Source organism: Diadema setosum, chromosome 9 (genome assembly GCF_964275005.1).
Source record: "Diadema setosum chromosome 9, eeDiaSeto1, whole genome shotgun sequence".
Taxonomy (NCBI): Eukaryota; Metazoa; Echinodermata; class Echinoidea; order Diadematoida; family Diadematidae; genus Diadema; species Diadema setosum.
In genome coordinates, this window is record NC_092693.1 from 12787035 (window position 1) to 12802962 (window position 15928).

Consider the following 15928-nt stretch of genomic DNA (forward strand, 5'->3'; position numbering starts at 1 on the left):
GGTTCATTGCTGCCTTTTCTGTTCAGCTCCACAGGAGAAACTACAGTGTACCGTGCCTTCTTTCCACCTCCTTACAAGTTGCTTCATCAAGTTGTGCTCAATGAATTACCACCTGACATGAGACATACTCATGCACGTTGTTCTGTGGACTTTGGTTCAGCTTTCTAAGCCTGATATGAACATATTACTAATTCCACTTTAGCTGAGGCTGAACACTTGGCACAGATGTTTAATTGTGTTTTAGTAACGCAGCCTCAGTTGAAATTGCGATTTTGCGGAGTACACATCATTGGTAAAATTTAACTACTCACAAACAAAGGTATCTCGAGATCTGGCATCACAAAATTGAGTGTGAGATAACATGGGCTGGACAGTATTTTCATGGCATAGGAAATATCAACTGAAGAAGGAAAAGTTGGTAGTGATGATTTCATACTTCTCTAGCAATGCTGTGTTGGTGACAATACATTGTTCCTGTCTCAAATTCTCTGGCTAAGTTTACATTATGGTCCTTTCCAGTTGTGGTGAGTGAATTACCACCTGATCCTAGACACAATGGCATGCTGTTTGTGATTTTTGGTTTGGGTCTTCTACACCTGATATGAATACACTGCTGATACCACTCATCACTGATGCTGCTGGGTTGGCAAGATGGGTTTGATTGGGTAGACGTAGTTACTATTATTACAGTACGTTGAAAGGTGTTTTGTCAGCTACTTTGTGAATCAGTTACCAGACCTGCACTACGGGACTGCAAACAAATTCAAGGAGGGTATGGATTTGATTGCCATTTCATCAGGGGAAGCTGTGGAAAAGGGTGGAGGAACTATGCAGCGGTGCCCTTATGTACATCAAGAGCCCAAAGCTCTCTTACAAGAGTGATGGGAAGGAGATGTGACATCTATAGGCAAGTCCTGATAATTCTATACTTGGGAGTAAAAGGACACTGGTGTCATTACCCCTCTCTTGACATACTGGCTTTGTTGCAGATTACATACAAGTACACTGTATTTTGTTAGTCAGATCAAGGTAGTTTGCAGAACTTTAATGTTTCAACATTCTAATGACGATTGCAGAGACGATCATGGAGATGGCTATTGACATTATAACTCACCAATCATTTGGAATCTGTGCAACTGGTGCTATAATACACAGATATTTTTGTGATTAAACAAGCAGTTTTAATCAGCAGGTAATACATGTAAATCTGATCAAGGTTCACTGTCGGCAAAATGTTGTTTTTCGACAAATTGTAAACAATCTAGATGGGGATTTTGCAAATTGATACAAAAGCACAAGTGTTGATGAGACTGTTTTGCTACTATCCATATTCATGTAACTTCACTAGGTCAGATCTGTTGCATGATGTGATGTATAAATCCCATTATCATAATGAGGGAAAGGGGGTGTTGGTGAGGCTTGTCAAGAGAGAAAGGGTGCAATGTACATTATACGGAGACGCTTAAACAAAAAAGAAACAAAAAACAAAAAACATAATTCCACAAGACATTGCTGCCTTAGACCCCAAATAGTCACTCACTGGTATCTATTGCCTGAATGGCCCTAGGGACTGTGCCTTTCAAGTTTTAACCCGTTGATGACGAGTCCCGAGTATACTCAGGAGGTGGCTATGGGAAATGCATGTTGTGACAAAATTAGCCTGTTCTCAATGGGTTAAAGAGCATGTCAGAGAACAGGGGGAGCAAAGTGCTGAAACAGCTGCGCATGCTTACGCAATCACAATGAAGGCACCACTATGTATCTTCCATGTGTACAATGTACTTACAGTAGTATGCCGGTAATCAATTGTAAGATGGTCCTGTACTCTTTTTTTTTTTCCCCTTCTAACTCTGTGCTGCATTGATGAGGCCTTGGAATTCCAATGATTGGCATTTCATTCCTTCAGCTAATTTTTCTTACTAAATTCATGCTCCAAAGCATGCTTTCCCACTGTGCTCACATTTAAGATTATATGCCCCACAATAAAGACAGCCTTAATTCTACTCCTATTACTCTCTCACTGATCCCACACATTCATTCATTCATTCATAAATTTACAAGTCAATGCATAACTCTAAAATATTTAACAGCTGATGAATTTAAGATATTAACCTGACACACGATGAAGGTATGTAATGACTGTGACACCAAATATTAACAAGAGCTTCCAAAACTTTTTAAATCTATCTTTTAAAAAAAAAGACTTGAATTTGCACACTGCCCCTAACAATGTTAGTACAATGCAACTTATAAATACCCTCATGAATAAAAATATCTATGAAAAGAATGTTATTCATCTACAAGAAGCAAGGTGTTGTTTTTTCAGCAGTTTGGTCTTTTTGCAATGCATGCATGGTTACCCTATGGTCAGCTTAGATCCCTGTATAGCATACTGGTAGTGGCAAATATCCCTTGGATTCATACCCTTTTTTCCTATGTACAACTTGTATGCAAAATTTACTAGTAACACATATTAATGAGCTCCTAGCTCACACCACAAAACATCACATAAAAGGCAATTGAATTAAACGTACAATGTACGCTTGTACTTAATCTTTGTTGTATGCATTGCATACAACAAAGATTAAGTACAAGCGTACATTGCATGTGCACGCACTATAAGGGAGTTCACGGTTGCGATTTGCGCATGTGCAAAATAAAGGTAAAATGAGAATGTTTGTGTATTTGCCACTGACTTTCAAACGAAAAGAATCCTCAGGCAAATGAGGATTTGAAATGTTAAGTTGTGTGTTTCACCTTGTTATAATGCACAGGTGAAAGTGATTCATCAATAATGTTTAACAAAAGCTGCACACTCATTTCATTGACATTGATTACAAAGGTGGCATGCTTCAACAAAAAATGCTCTGTCACAGGTCCTTTCCATGTTATTTGAAAGTCTGTGGTGTAGGGGTCAAATGAGACAGGTGCTAACCATGAACTCCCTTATTGCATGAGACATGTACTATAATATTGCTCACTTCCATACACTCAATAGACAGCTAGACTTTCCTGGCAATTTAATACACTGTATTATGCTGTAAGAGTGGTGTTATCATTTCATTTACAATGATTCACCTTGCTAGCATAATTCAGTGTATTCATATTCTGTCACAAATACCCTGAATTGTAGCTCTCCCCTTTGCACTAATAAGCTACACAGATTAAAATCAACTAAAGTTTAAATATATGTGAAAAGGTAAAGACTCAGTCAGCAAGGAATTAAAGGAAAAACCCTCAAATCAAGTCATGCTAGAATTCTTGACAACTATCAATTTCCCCCTTTCATTTTGAGGGAGGGCCAAAAGTCAGACACTTGATGCAAAACAAAACAAGGGAAATTCTGCATTATGACAAATTCGCGGAGAACAAGATGTGGGGAGATATTATCAAGACTATGCATGTAAAACACTGCTGAATGCACTCTGGGAGTCACAGATGATCTAGCAAAATCACCAAGATCCTCCATACATATCTCCCAGGAATAAGGACACGTTACAGCATCCACAACTCTTATTTCTTTGTACACAGGAATATGGCAGCAGCTTGGGTGCCAGAGAAATTCAAAAATACATGCATGCTTGTACTGTATGACAGAATACCTTGGTAAATGCTACATGGAGCTCCAGTGCATGGCTGAATACAGTTGCGTCCTAAATCCTCATTTCTCTACCAAGGCAAATAGTAACAGGTTTACCAGCACCATCAAATCACTTGTCACACACAGTAAAATGGTGCATTCAAGTCAAATAAATTTCAAGAGAAGTCAAGCAAAGTTGTGCGTACATACTGTCATTTCAAGTATTCAATATGAAGACTACAAGTTTACATAATTCTATTTAGAAGTAGTTTACTTCTGACAATGCCTAGAAAAGGTCAGTCATTATCAAATGGTGGTCCTAGATACAACTTACACGCCAGACCACAGTTATGAGCTCGGAGTGCCTTCGGCATGGGGGCCCCAGTTGTCCATTCATTGGTGGATGGGTTGTAGATCTCAGTTGAAGACAGCGATTGGTAGTTATCCATCCCACCTGACACAACAACCTTACCTTGCACCGACGCAGCTGCAAAGAGATGTCTCTCTGTGTTACACATGGGCACAGGCTGAAGAATCGCGTTGTGCTCCACGTCATAAACCTTGATGCCTTGCCTGCCGAAGCCGCTCATCAGGTAGATCTTGTTCCCGTGCGCTACAGCAGGGAAGTGACAGCTCGGAATGGAGATGCGAGTCAGTATGCGCCAGCTGTTGAGAGTTGTGTTGTAACACTGGATGTGTTCATAGGCCATGTGCATTTCTGTGCTTCCCCCAACCACGTAGACCTTTTCCTTGATGGACACCACAGCAGGATCTGCAACTGCCTGTTGCAGAGAAGTGACAACTGTCCATTTGTCCTGTGACTTGACATATTGCTCCACTGCCCAGTCCATGCCATTTTCATTTTCTCCTCCTATGACATACATCTTGCCGGCTTTTGTGGTAGTAGCACCATGTAGCTGCCGAGCCCCATTCAAATCTGCTCCCTTGGTCCACGTGTTAGTACTTGGGTCTAGGATCCAGCAAGCACTCGTAATTGTTCGATTAACCTTCCCTCCAGTCACATAGATCTTGTCCTCTAACACCGATACAGCAAAATTGCTGATGCTATGAGGGAGCTGGGCAAGATTAGCCCACTTATCTGAATCAGGCGAATAGTACACAACGTCTCTTATGCTAGAGTAGTTCTTGCCATAACCACTCACCACCACCATCACCTCCGCATAGGTTGACGGACGGGGCATAGGGCTGAGGCCTTCAAGGTTTGACTTACTCTGGTACTGCTGCTGCATGGATATGGCTGCAAGGATGTGCTTTGCACTTTTGCTGTGGTCCCCGATGATGGGATTAGACAGGTGGCTAAGGAGGACGTTGGGCTTGATGTACATGAGGCGGACATTCTCTAGCACCTGGTGAAACTGCTCAGCTCTGTCATGGCTAAAAGCACACCAGGCCATGCATGCCTTCAGGATGACCTCTTCCTTCTCCACATTCAGGTCATCAGAGGAGACATAGTCTACCAATTCCTCTGTAGAAAGCCTGAGGAAATCCTCCTGCTCACTGACAGTCACAAAGTTCTCCTTGCAATACCTGGAGGCAGCATCCAATAGATCTTGGCAGGAATAAGTCTCAGCCAGATGTTTGATGCCCAGACACGTTGAAGGATTCAGGTGTCGCTTGAGGAATTTGCAGCATGCATCCACAATGCTCTGATACTGAAGATGGCTGGCTGCCTCCAACAGCTCCTGAGCATTTGACGTGTTGATTGTCAACTGGGATGTGTAGGAAAACTCAATAATCTTGTCCACCACCGCGGCACCCATGCCCTCCAGGGTCACAACCCCTTTGACTTTTTCCAGGAAGTCGTTGCTGAACATTGCATAGAAGTAGGGACTGCAACATGCAAGGATGGCTCGATGGCAGGTGAAGTTACTGTTCTCCACTTGGACGGTAATGTCAGTCATGCTGCCTGTCTTCCGCATGTCATTCAAGAGGCCAAAGACCTTTGCGGGATGTTTTGCCTCATAGAAAACATACTCCTGCTGACCAGCACAACTTGCACTATGAACTACGGCAGCCATGATTGTCTTCGTTCCTTGGGTGCATAGAGTCCTAGCTGCCTACACTGAGTTGTGATTCACTGTCATCTGGCACCTGTAGATGAAGTAGTAAAAGTAAAGAACAGTAACCTGAATTTAGAGAAAAAAAAAAGACATGTGAAGCTGTATATCTACATATTCAGGGTGGTCCACAACATGAAATTTGAGCATGTTGCAAGCTCTGAATGTGAGAATATCACGGGGGGGGGGGGGGGGGGGGGGGGGGTGCTTATCCTTGTGCCTGGGGTCGGTCTAAGGTATACATGTTCTCTGATACTATCTGAGCTGAGCTGTACCTTGACATGAGGAAAATTGCTATATTTGACACATTGTGCAATTAATTTGCAGAATACAAACTCTACTTTCTTGTGAATGAGGCACATCCCAACTTTTGGCATTGAGAAAAAGTTTATGAGGAAGAAGAAAAAAGAAAAAAAAAAATAATGCCTCCGGCACCACTTCGTGGCGGAGGCATAAAAACAACAACAGCAATTCAATAAAATCTTGGATTGATCTTACATTCATGACAAAATCTATTTACAAAAGTAGTGAATCTAGGCTTTTTAGCAAGAGTTATTGTTTGAAGGGAGTGTATGAATGGAAGGATTAATGAGTGACAAAAGACAATTGCGCCAAGCCATCGCTCAATGTAACTTCAACACGCTCCCTGACATTGACATTAACCTTACAAGAAATTGCGTCGATGTTGAAATGTGCATCATTTCTCCCGGAATTTGGAAGTGACTTATTGATAGCATTGCATATGTCATGAACATTTCTGTAGTGACCTTGAGGAACTCGTCCTATGATCGTCTCGGTATCATTCACGCTAATCCAGTATCTATTATTAGTCCTGTTCACGTTTGACCAAGAATGTGGGTGGATGATGTCTACTAATGCAACCTCCCATTTGCCGCGTAAATTCAAAGGCGTCGCTAACTTGGTAGTAAAACTCGTTAGTGTATTATCTGGAAAATAGCGTGATGTAAATTTGATCTTCACTCTCCATGGTTTCAGCGTGTAATGTTACTATTACGAATTGACGTAAGATTTTTGAATGTTATTTACCCAATTTTGAAAAAAAATTTGACGAAATATTCTGCTTTCCCCCTTCATTTTCTCTTCTTTAATCTCCACTCTGTAGGCATCTCCTTTGTCCTTGCTTACCCTTTGTAACTCTTCCTCGTAAAACGTTCCCAATAATCTTTCTCCTTGATCGTCTACGAGGTTGTAAACGGGCACGCCTCATCTCTTTGTTCGATCTACATTAAAGACCTCTTCAGTCCAGTTGGGAAGATATCCCTTTTCAAAGGTTTATTTGGATTTGCTTATTCTAACTCTATCGCCCACCCTGTATCTACTTGTTTGTGTATTGACACGTGTCGGGTTTACATCGGCGTACAGTGTATCCCAAACAATGCCCTCGTTGGCTTTACTGACCAAAGCTGGCTTTGTTTTGGTAGAAATATGAAAAGAGTTGTTGTAAGCCTTGAGAAAACTGTCTAGTGCAGAGATGTACTTTAATGTATTGCGTTGTGTAAAGTATTTCCACATCTTTTCTTCTAACGTGCGGTTAAATCTTTCCACTATACACGCCTTGGTGCTATTCTCTGGAGTGTAATGTTCGATGTTTTTGTCTCTTAAAGAAGATTGGAATACCCTGTTGGTAAATTCAGTCCCTTTATCAGTTTGAATGTGATATGGTTCTCTGTGCGATTTCTTTATTATGTTATCAAGTGCTTTGATCAAACTCTTCCCAGTCTTATTTCTAATGGGAACTACCCATGCATATTTTGACAAGACGTCGATACACGTTAACAAGTATTTATATCCCTTATTCTGCTTGGCTAAGGAAGACAAATCTACCAAATCCATCTGCCACACATCATCCATACCATACACAACAACTCTACTCCTAGAAAACTTACGCCTTACTGGTCGATGCAAAGTGTATGTATCATTTCCCTCTAACCAACGCTTAATTCCTCGCCGAGTTGCATTTTGCACACCATCATTCTTTGCACTCTGATACAACTGTTCAACACCAGAAAAACTCGCTTCCTGCGATGGATCAAAATATATTTCACGCAGATATTCATTCATCATCGCATTAACCTATGCAACAGTCGGACAAAACCAGTCACACACTCAAGCATGCGCAAATCTGGAATGAGAAGTCACACAAACATACTACCTGTAATATAAGACGCGACAAATAACAATTTTTTCCATGAATTTCCAATCGTAATTTCACTCTGCACGATTAAACTTTAATAAACTCAATACATGGTTGTGGTAGATTCAAAACAGCGTAACTTCAAACGAATTCAAAACATATTGACAAAGTTATAGCAAAAGACAAACAAACAACAAAACGGTATAGACAGTAAATGTACAAGTTCAACCATTGGATTGCCCCCCCCCCCCTCTCATCTCATCTCTCCCATTACTGTTCCTTCAATTTGCGTTTCACAATGTTCTTAACTTCCCTTTTCGGAAGGCAGAGACGAAAAAATTCTGATGCCTCCGCCACGCAAACCTTTTTTTCGTCTTCAAACATTTCTTTGATATTATAAACGCAGTCCAAAAAGTGGAATAATTGTTCTTGCGTTAACCTGTCCAATGATGCCTCAAAATACTTGTCTACAACTTCGTCCCATAAACAGTCCTCGTGGTCAACTTGGCTGTTATACCCTAACTGGCAGCCGATGCATGACTCTTTCACAAGTTCGTTTATAATGCATGAAAGGGCCCAGATGACCATACACAATGGACCCGGAGAGAGACGACTATAGCCCTCCTGAGTTTCCATGGTTTTACGCTCCGTCGTGTTGCACTCCTCCGACTCCGTCTGCTCCTCCTCCTCCCCCACGCCTTCACCTCCATCCTGATGCAGCTCCTCATCCATGCCCGCCTCCTCCTCCTCCTCCTCCTCAAAGGTAAACGTCTTACGTACTTGTTTGAGGTCGTTCACAACGCTCTCGGGGACTCCTTCACCTGATGGCGATTGCAACGTAGAATGTAAAGTTTCAGATGAAGAAGGTAAGCGCATCATGAGCCTGTTCCTCTGCATCGCTGGAGCACTGGGTGTTGGTGGTATATTCGAACGTTCAATGACAGAAATCTGCCTCTGCAGCCAGTGTTTGGGTGACGGCGTGGGTAAAACCTCAACCGGTAACTGTGGCGTGGGTAGTGACGTGCTAGAACATTTTACAGGGGAGTCCTCTATTGAAACAATGTCTCACTGAGGGGATGGTGGCGTGAGACAGTTCTCTCCAGCTCCATGTCCAACTCAGTGACAGCGGCCTTTGGCACGAGAAGAGTTGGAGAGAACGGTATAGATTCTAAGTTATATGTTTTGTTTTTTTTCGTATCATTTTTGGCCATTTTTTTTTAAATCAAGTGTTTAGATATCTTTTTGCTTATCCCTTTAAGACCCCCCCCTCCAAAAAAAATCAATATAGATAGACAAATTTATATCTTTACATTGGCAAATTCACGCACAGCGTTGCTGATTTTAAACGAGGATTTTATCAATTTCCACCAATTTTCACACGTCAGGTTCAACCCCTTTTTCCCCGTAGCATTCTATTACTCCCCTGCATTTGGTAATATTCACGGATATTGACGTAAGAAATCCCCCTGAATTTCTTCACAACGGCAACACGTTTCCCTCCCAAATGAAATGGTTTAGATCCCGATTCAAATTCACAGAGATCATAATCTATTTTATGGCTGTACAGACTACCCGCCTCTTCAAGTACCGTCCACCCTTTCTTTCTCTCTCTTCTCTCCCGATCGTACCTATGACATACAAAATAAGAACAATTACAAATACTGCATTACTCATTTTGTCTACATGAATACAGTGATGATGCTTTTCATGCAGACATGCAAATCAACGTCGAGGGAAAAAAACTTACTAACATTTTGCATTACAGCTAGATAAACGTACCATTTGCACATGTATTTCACTCATTTTAGTCTTTCCTCTACGAATAACTAAATCAAACATACTGTGCAGTACATATTATGCGATTTCACGTACATAAAATGCATATAACTTTATGTGATGTTTATTTCAACTTACCTGTATAGCCGCAAGAGAAGGAGATGCCATTTTCTCCTGATACATAGAAGAAGATCCTTCGAATGATGGGCTGGTTTCCACTGCAGTCATCTTAGATACTATAGTAAATTGCGAAGTCAATGATGTAAAAGTAAGAGATTGAAGTTTGGAAATGATGATGGGGACTCTTCCTCTCAGGCTTTTATAACAATCACCCACCATACTGCAATGCAAAAACCTATGAAGTAAACCATCGACCATTTGCAAGTAGTCCGTGTTATCATCCGTCCAATCTCATTCCACCTTAAAATTTACTCGACCAATCACACTTTACATTGACCAACGGATGGCCATTCGTCATTAGCTGTCCACCCTAGCCCCACCTTTTGTCTTGTCATTTCCCTTCTCCCTAAATCCTCCCAGACACACCACAAAAAAAGACACGATTCGGACCCCTTTCATCTTCATCTTTCATCTGGTTCTTTCTCAGCGCCATTGTTTCTATATTTCTCTTCATTTCCTTCCACTGGCACACCAGAATAATCCTCCACCCAGCTGCAACTGATGCAACGACGGACCTTTGTTTTATCACTTTATTTCCTCTTTTATTATCCAAACCAACTTTCTTCATTTTCATCCCTTTTCACCGCAGCTGTGGCTATACTGGCAACGCCAAAGTCATTCACAAAGAAAGGATTTCTATTTCTATTTCTCTTCATTTTCTTCCACTGGCGCACCAGAATAATCCTCCACCCAGCTACAATTGATACAACGACGGACCTTTGTTTTATCACTTCCCCTTCTATTAACCAAACTAACTTTCTTCATTTTCATTCCCCTTTTCTACCGCAGCTGTCCCTGTACTACCAACGCCAAAGTCATTCACAAAGAAAGGATTATACTAGTTAATCATATAATTCTATTCCTACTATTGCAGCTGCATCTTTTATCAATTTTTATAGGCCTAATCCTTTCCTTTCATCGACTTTTGTCACTTGTTAATCCTTCCAGTCATACACTCTATTCAAACAATAACTCTTGCTAAAAAGCCTAGATTCACTACTTACAAAGCAATAAATTTCTCTTCATCAACATTGGCACACCACGTCTGGTTAGCTTCTGTACAAGAGTGTTTGACAGTATCCAAGAAGAAGAAAATGTCATATTGCACCACAGGGGATACCGACAGTGGTTCGATTATGCCAACCACAGATTGCTTACACAAGAGCACTTTTACAGATGAAAGAAATTTCCCCACACTGTAAGACAATGGAAGAAGCAATACGTACAAGCAGCAACTCCAACAGGGTTTGGATGCATTCATTTGCATGTATCTGGTAATAGACCAGTTAGTAATTCCAATTTGCGCATGAGCAGAAAAAAGTCATTTGTACCAACAGGCATTTGGTTTGTAAATTTACTGACATAAGCATTTGTGATGCGATGAATATTCATCGCATCAACCGCATCTGTGATGCGATGAATATTCATGTGATCCTTATCTAAATGGTGCTTGCCAGCACATCCACCTGACAGCAAGAATGGTATTTTGCAATATAATAAAGAAATAGGCTGTTATTGCATTCAATACACAACAATGAAATGGATGCCTACTAAATTGTCAACTGATGGGAGTTTTCTGATCACCTGCTCTTAACGCAAGCTCATTCTCTGTTTGAACATGAATTCCATAAATGATGACATAAATGGTATCCCGGGGTACCAAATAAAAATCAGCCATTTTGTTGAATTATTTATTTTTTTTAAAGAGGTTGTACCCTGGGTGCCAAAAAGAGGAAATTATTTTGGTGCTGGAGCTAGCGCACGCTATCCACTGCACTGCACTCCACTGAAGCACACGCTAGTGGTAGCACAGCGTGCCATGCACGCATAGTATAACATGCAGTGGCATATCACATGGGAATGACTATGTACACGCACACACAGTGCATACATTTTTCTCTGACTGTCCTCGAGTGGACGTGAGGTGGCGCTACACAACGCGGTAACCCGGGGTACTACGGTACTACGGTACCCCGGGGTAACACTTGATGCACAGGGAATAATTTTCCTTCTCGAAATTAAATAGCAATTTTTGTTGATGGACATACATTTTCAACAAAATGGTATCACAAGTCTATGTAATGAAACTGCTATGCAAATTACATTTTGTATAGCAGTCATACCAAAATGCATAGCAAATTGCTATGCGATACCAGGAAAATTATTCCCTGATGCATCATAACTGTTACATCAGAAAGCTTAAAATGCATTATGCCACTTTGAAAACGAGTGAAGTGCCTAACCAACTGAGTGAAAAAGAAAGGTTTTTTGTACCAATGTGTACATGAGCTAATTACGAACTGGCTTATTGAGGGGCAGGTGGGGTGAGAGCCAAGAAAGGTGTGAAGGCAGATTGTGTGTGTATGAAAGTTATGAAAGGAACTGTTGGTACTATGCAGCATGCTGCCTGTGTCGTACGTGTTAAACATCTGGGGACAGGGAGGCATTTGGTGACTTAATTCCCATTGTGCTGCTTACTGTACACCCAATGTTTTGAATTATGTTCTGTGCACAAATTTTCAGGTGGTTCGACGTTTCTCAAGTTTTGCATGTTTTTCGCATTTCTGATTACATTTTGCTTTGAGTCTGTTTTTCTCTGTTCACATTCAACACAAAGCAATGTCTTGAATATGTGTATTAAACATGAACAGAGAAAATGGATTGTGTGGGTTGGCCTTTTTGGGAGAGACCAAGTTATTGCACAGGTAGCCACTTTGCAGGCTATGGACCATGAAATTTACCTTGAATTTACCTTGAAGGCCATACCTCACTTTTCAGTGATGAAATTACCTCACTGTAAATAGTGTGGTGTGACAGGGGGAGAGTCCCATGGGACCCATTTATAAACCCAGTTTGGATATTAAATTGTCTTTTGAAGCTTAGGAGTGTGGGGGCATCACTGGCGATCTGTAGTTAGTATGTTCCGGCCATTGACAACTCTCTGGCTATAAGTTTTTCCTTTTAGAATGTCAAGGGGGCTTTTTGTTTTGGTTAGCTTTGTGGAATGACCTCCTCTTCTATCAATTCTGGCATTCTCAAAGTAGTTCTCTGGTTTGCATGGTTGTCAATTTGGTTTATCATCCTGTAAGTTTGAAGTACAAAGTACGTCTTCTCTCTCTCTTCTTTTCTCCCAGAGTAGTTACAAGTTTCAGTTTTGCTAGTCACTATGGCAGATGTTGAATGTTTGGGATGAGAGTTTTGTGGCTCTAGGTTGAACTTTTTTCCAATGCCTTTTTAAAAGGAAAGAGGAAACCCTAAACACAAACCTGTAGTCATGCAGGCTGGCCTGTTTTATTTGACCACTTTTATTGACAGATCTCATCCACTCCAGTGAGACTTGGAAAAAGTGCAACTTGTCATTGTTGTCTTTAAAGTTAATGTGCTCAGTCATGCACACCATTTATCAGCGCAAGCACGTACTGATGGAAAGAACAATACCCACGTAGTTCTCCTTCCCTCACAATCGACATTGTGATCTCCATAGTTGATGATTATGAAACAAAAGCCCTCTAAAATTGGATTACTCTTTTTTTATACATATATGCACTGTAGGCCTAAAGCAAGCCACCCATAATTCAACCATAATGCCATCCAAAATTTGAATTTTGGACGGCATTATGATGGAATTATGGGCGGCTTGGTCCAGGCCTCTATGATAATGTTACAGCTTAGGATGGACCACGTGCACACATGTATTTAAACTCTGGAGTCTTGGACCAGGTGATTTTGACGAATGGCCATCAATAATCACACTTTGCTTGGCAGGACTACATCAATTGTAGGAGGTAAGTTTACTCTAGATTATTTACCGGATATCAAAGGCAGTGCATACAACCACATGCGTGTGTCTTTACCATCTAGCCACAGCCATAGCCATGGCCCGGATATCAAAGGCAGTGCATACAACCACATGCGTGTGTCTTTACCATCTAGCCACAGCCATAGCCATGGCCCGAGTCAAGGAATATACAGTCTGTAGCCACGCTTGTATCCATACACACAAAGATGATTAAAGATATTACATATAGAGAAACCCACAGTGTGATGCCACATCAACACACAATGTAAAAACTGCAAAGCGATGAAGTACAAATAACCTCATTACAATACAACCAGGCCCTAAGTTAATACGCTAGATGTCTATTCTTACATGGAGAGGCCAGAGGTGAGAGCCACAGAAAAAAGCACCGAAAATTTCGAGTTGGATCCGATACTTGTAGGCGCAGGTGCAGCAGCCCTGCACTGAGCGAACCCGCTGGCATGGCACCCGTTTTGGTGGGTCGCTGCACCTCTGTTGATTAAAAATTAATTTTTATTTTGTCAAAAAGTGCAGACAAAATTTTTTCTTCTTTTCACCATGGAGAGTGTTCATCATGGAGAGTGGACATGTGCACGTGCATTGACCCCCCCTAGCCTGACCAGACCGCTGTGCGCAGCACAACAGTCTGACATGTACTAGTGTTTAACCGTACGTAAACGACTGTCGCTTTTGACGGCAAGACCACAAAAATGTCTTTTATTTTGTTTGATTTTAACAGTAATACCACCCACCTATATCGTATGTTGCTGATGGTTGAGTTGAATTTGGTGTTTTGTTGGTATCCAAACCTTATTGTTGAATTTTTCGGAGTAGATTGTGCGATGATTCACAAAATTAACGAACAGCCACGAACGCTCAACCCGAGATACCGTGTTAGCATTTTACGTACGCCCGTGCGTTTCGTGTGTTACGTAAAGCTTGTCGTCTTCTATCTACCATGTATTTCCACGCGTGCTGCTTTCATGATATGACGTCACTCCGACTACCTCCGACTACCTACGTTGTAGCATAGGAGAGTGATTGCCATTCAATAACACGCAGAAGATGAGGAGTGAAGCAATACGGACGCTCACAGACCTGATTTTAAGGACGGATTTCGGTAGGTTTTTGATGTAATTAAAAAAAGATACGCATACCGATTATTGGATGATTATCATAGATTACGGGGATTCCTTATATTTTAGTTTTCCACGATTCAAAAAGATATTCATGAAGGAGTCGCACAACCACCACTGAAAAATGACAACGTCTGCGAAGGAGTACACGTGCAGCGCTGTCGCTTCGCGACAGCGGCTGCGTGTAGTTAACCCCCCCCCCCCCCAAAAAAAAAAAAAAAAATCACTGCGCGAATTTCCTACAATTTATATGTCTGAAATGTTTAGAGATGGATGATAAGTGAACAGGGGGCCTCATCTCATACTCATAGCATATCCCTCCAGGCCCCGAGGGCCTCATGAGTCGTGGGCACCCTGGCCATCCCATGCTCATGACAATGATGCTCATCAAGGACATCATGAGCATGCCCCACCCTCGACACCCTCCCCCCCCCCCCCCCAGCGGATTTCCCGGACTTGCCTACTAATACTATCTATTATTAACTGAAATCATACCATGCTTCGAATTGTCAGCACAATTGCCGAATTGTAAACTCTTAGTGACTCTTACCCGCTAAAACATGTCTTGCTTGGTGAGGAAACGTAGCTCGAGCCGCTCTCAACAACAACTGCTACACTCACAGTGCTGCGTGTACGTGCTGGCTGCTAGTCAAGTCAAGCCTCATCATACCACGGCCCGGCTGAAACTCACTCGGCTCAGACGTCGTGTTGTTGTCAGTAATGTTGAAAAAGCTCCGCTTCCGAGCTCTTCTAGGTCGAACTGCGACACTCTTTCTGCACTTTGGTTTGTGCTGGAAAAGCTTTTCAACTGAAAACGCAGGTACACATATAGTAAGGGTACTAGGTCTCGCGCAGGGACCTAATGATCGCGCATAGCGTAACTGCGTATAGCAAGCGATATTACGCGTAGGACTAAGCGCAAAATTTGCCGATACGCCCATGGAATAAACATACCTGACTTACCGCTCAACATGAGAAGGAAGCAGGTAAGAAATTTTGATTTCCAACAAATTTTCCACTAAATTTCCAATTTTTTACCTTGTACAAACCTACCTTCCCTTAAAATCTGTTCTAAGGATGTTGTAGCCTAGACGTGTCGTCTCGCTTGTCTCGTTCGGAGTCGATAGAATTCGTAATTTGTTCGATCGATCGTTTACCACGTGACGTCATCATACACAAGAACAATGTATGCTGCCAGCTACGCTGAAATACTGTTAATAAATG

At 41.7% G+C, this 15928-nt stretch overlaps 1 protein-coding gene across 1 annotated transcript; it reads right to left on the reverse strand.

Moving 5' to 3' along the window:
- Positions 1-3384: 3384 nt before the first annotated feature.
- On the reverse strand, positions 3385-5684 carry LOC140232934 (kelch-like protein 24). Its single transcript, XM_072313044.1, has one exon. The coding sequence runs from the start codon at positions 5617-5619 to the stop codon at positions 3877-3879; it is 1743 nt and encodes a 580-aa protein (XP_072169145.1). The 5' UTR covers positions 5620-5684; the 3' UTR covers positions 3385-3876.
- Between the last annotated feature and the right edge of the window lie 10244 nt (positions 5685-15928).

Bases quoted from the DNA above. Each gene is read 5' to 3' on its own strand.
- LOC140232934 (XM_072313044.1), bottom strand. From the start codon at position 5,619: ATGGCTGCCGTAGTTCATAGTGCAAGTTGTGCTGGTCAGCAGGAGTAT.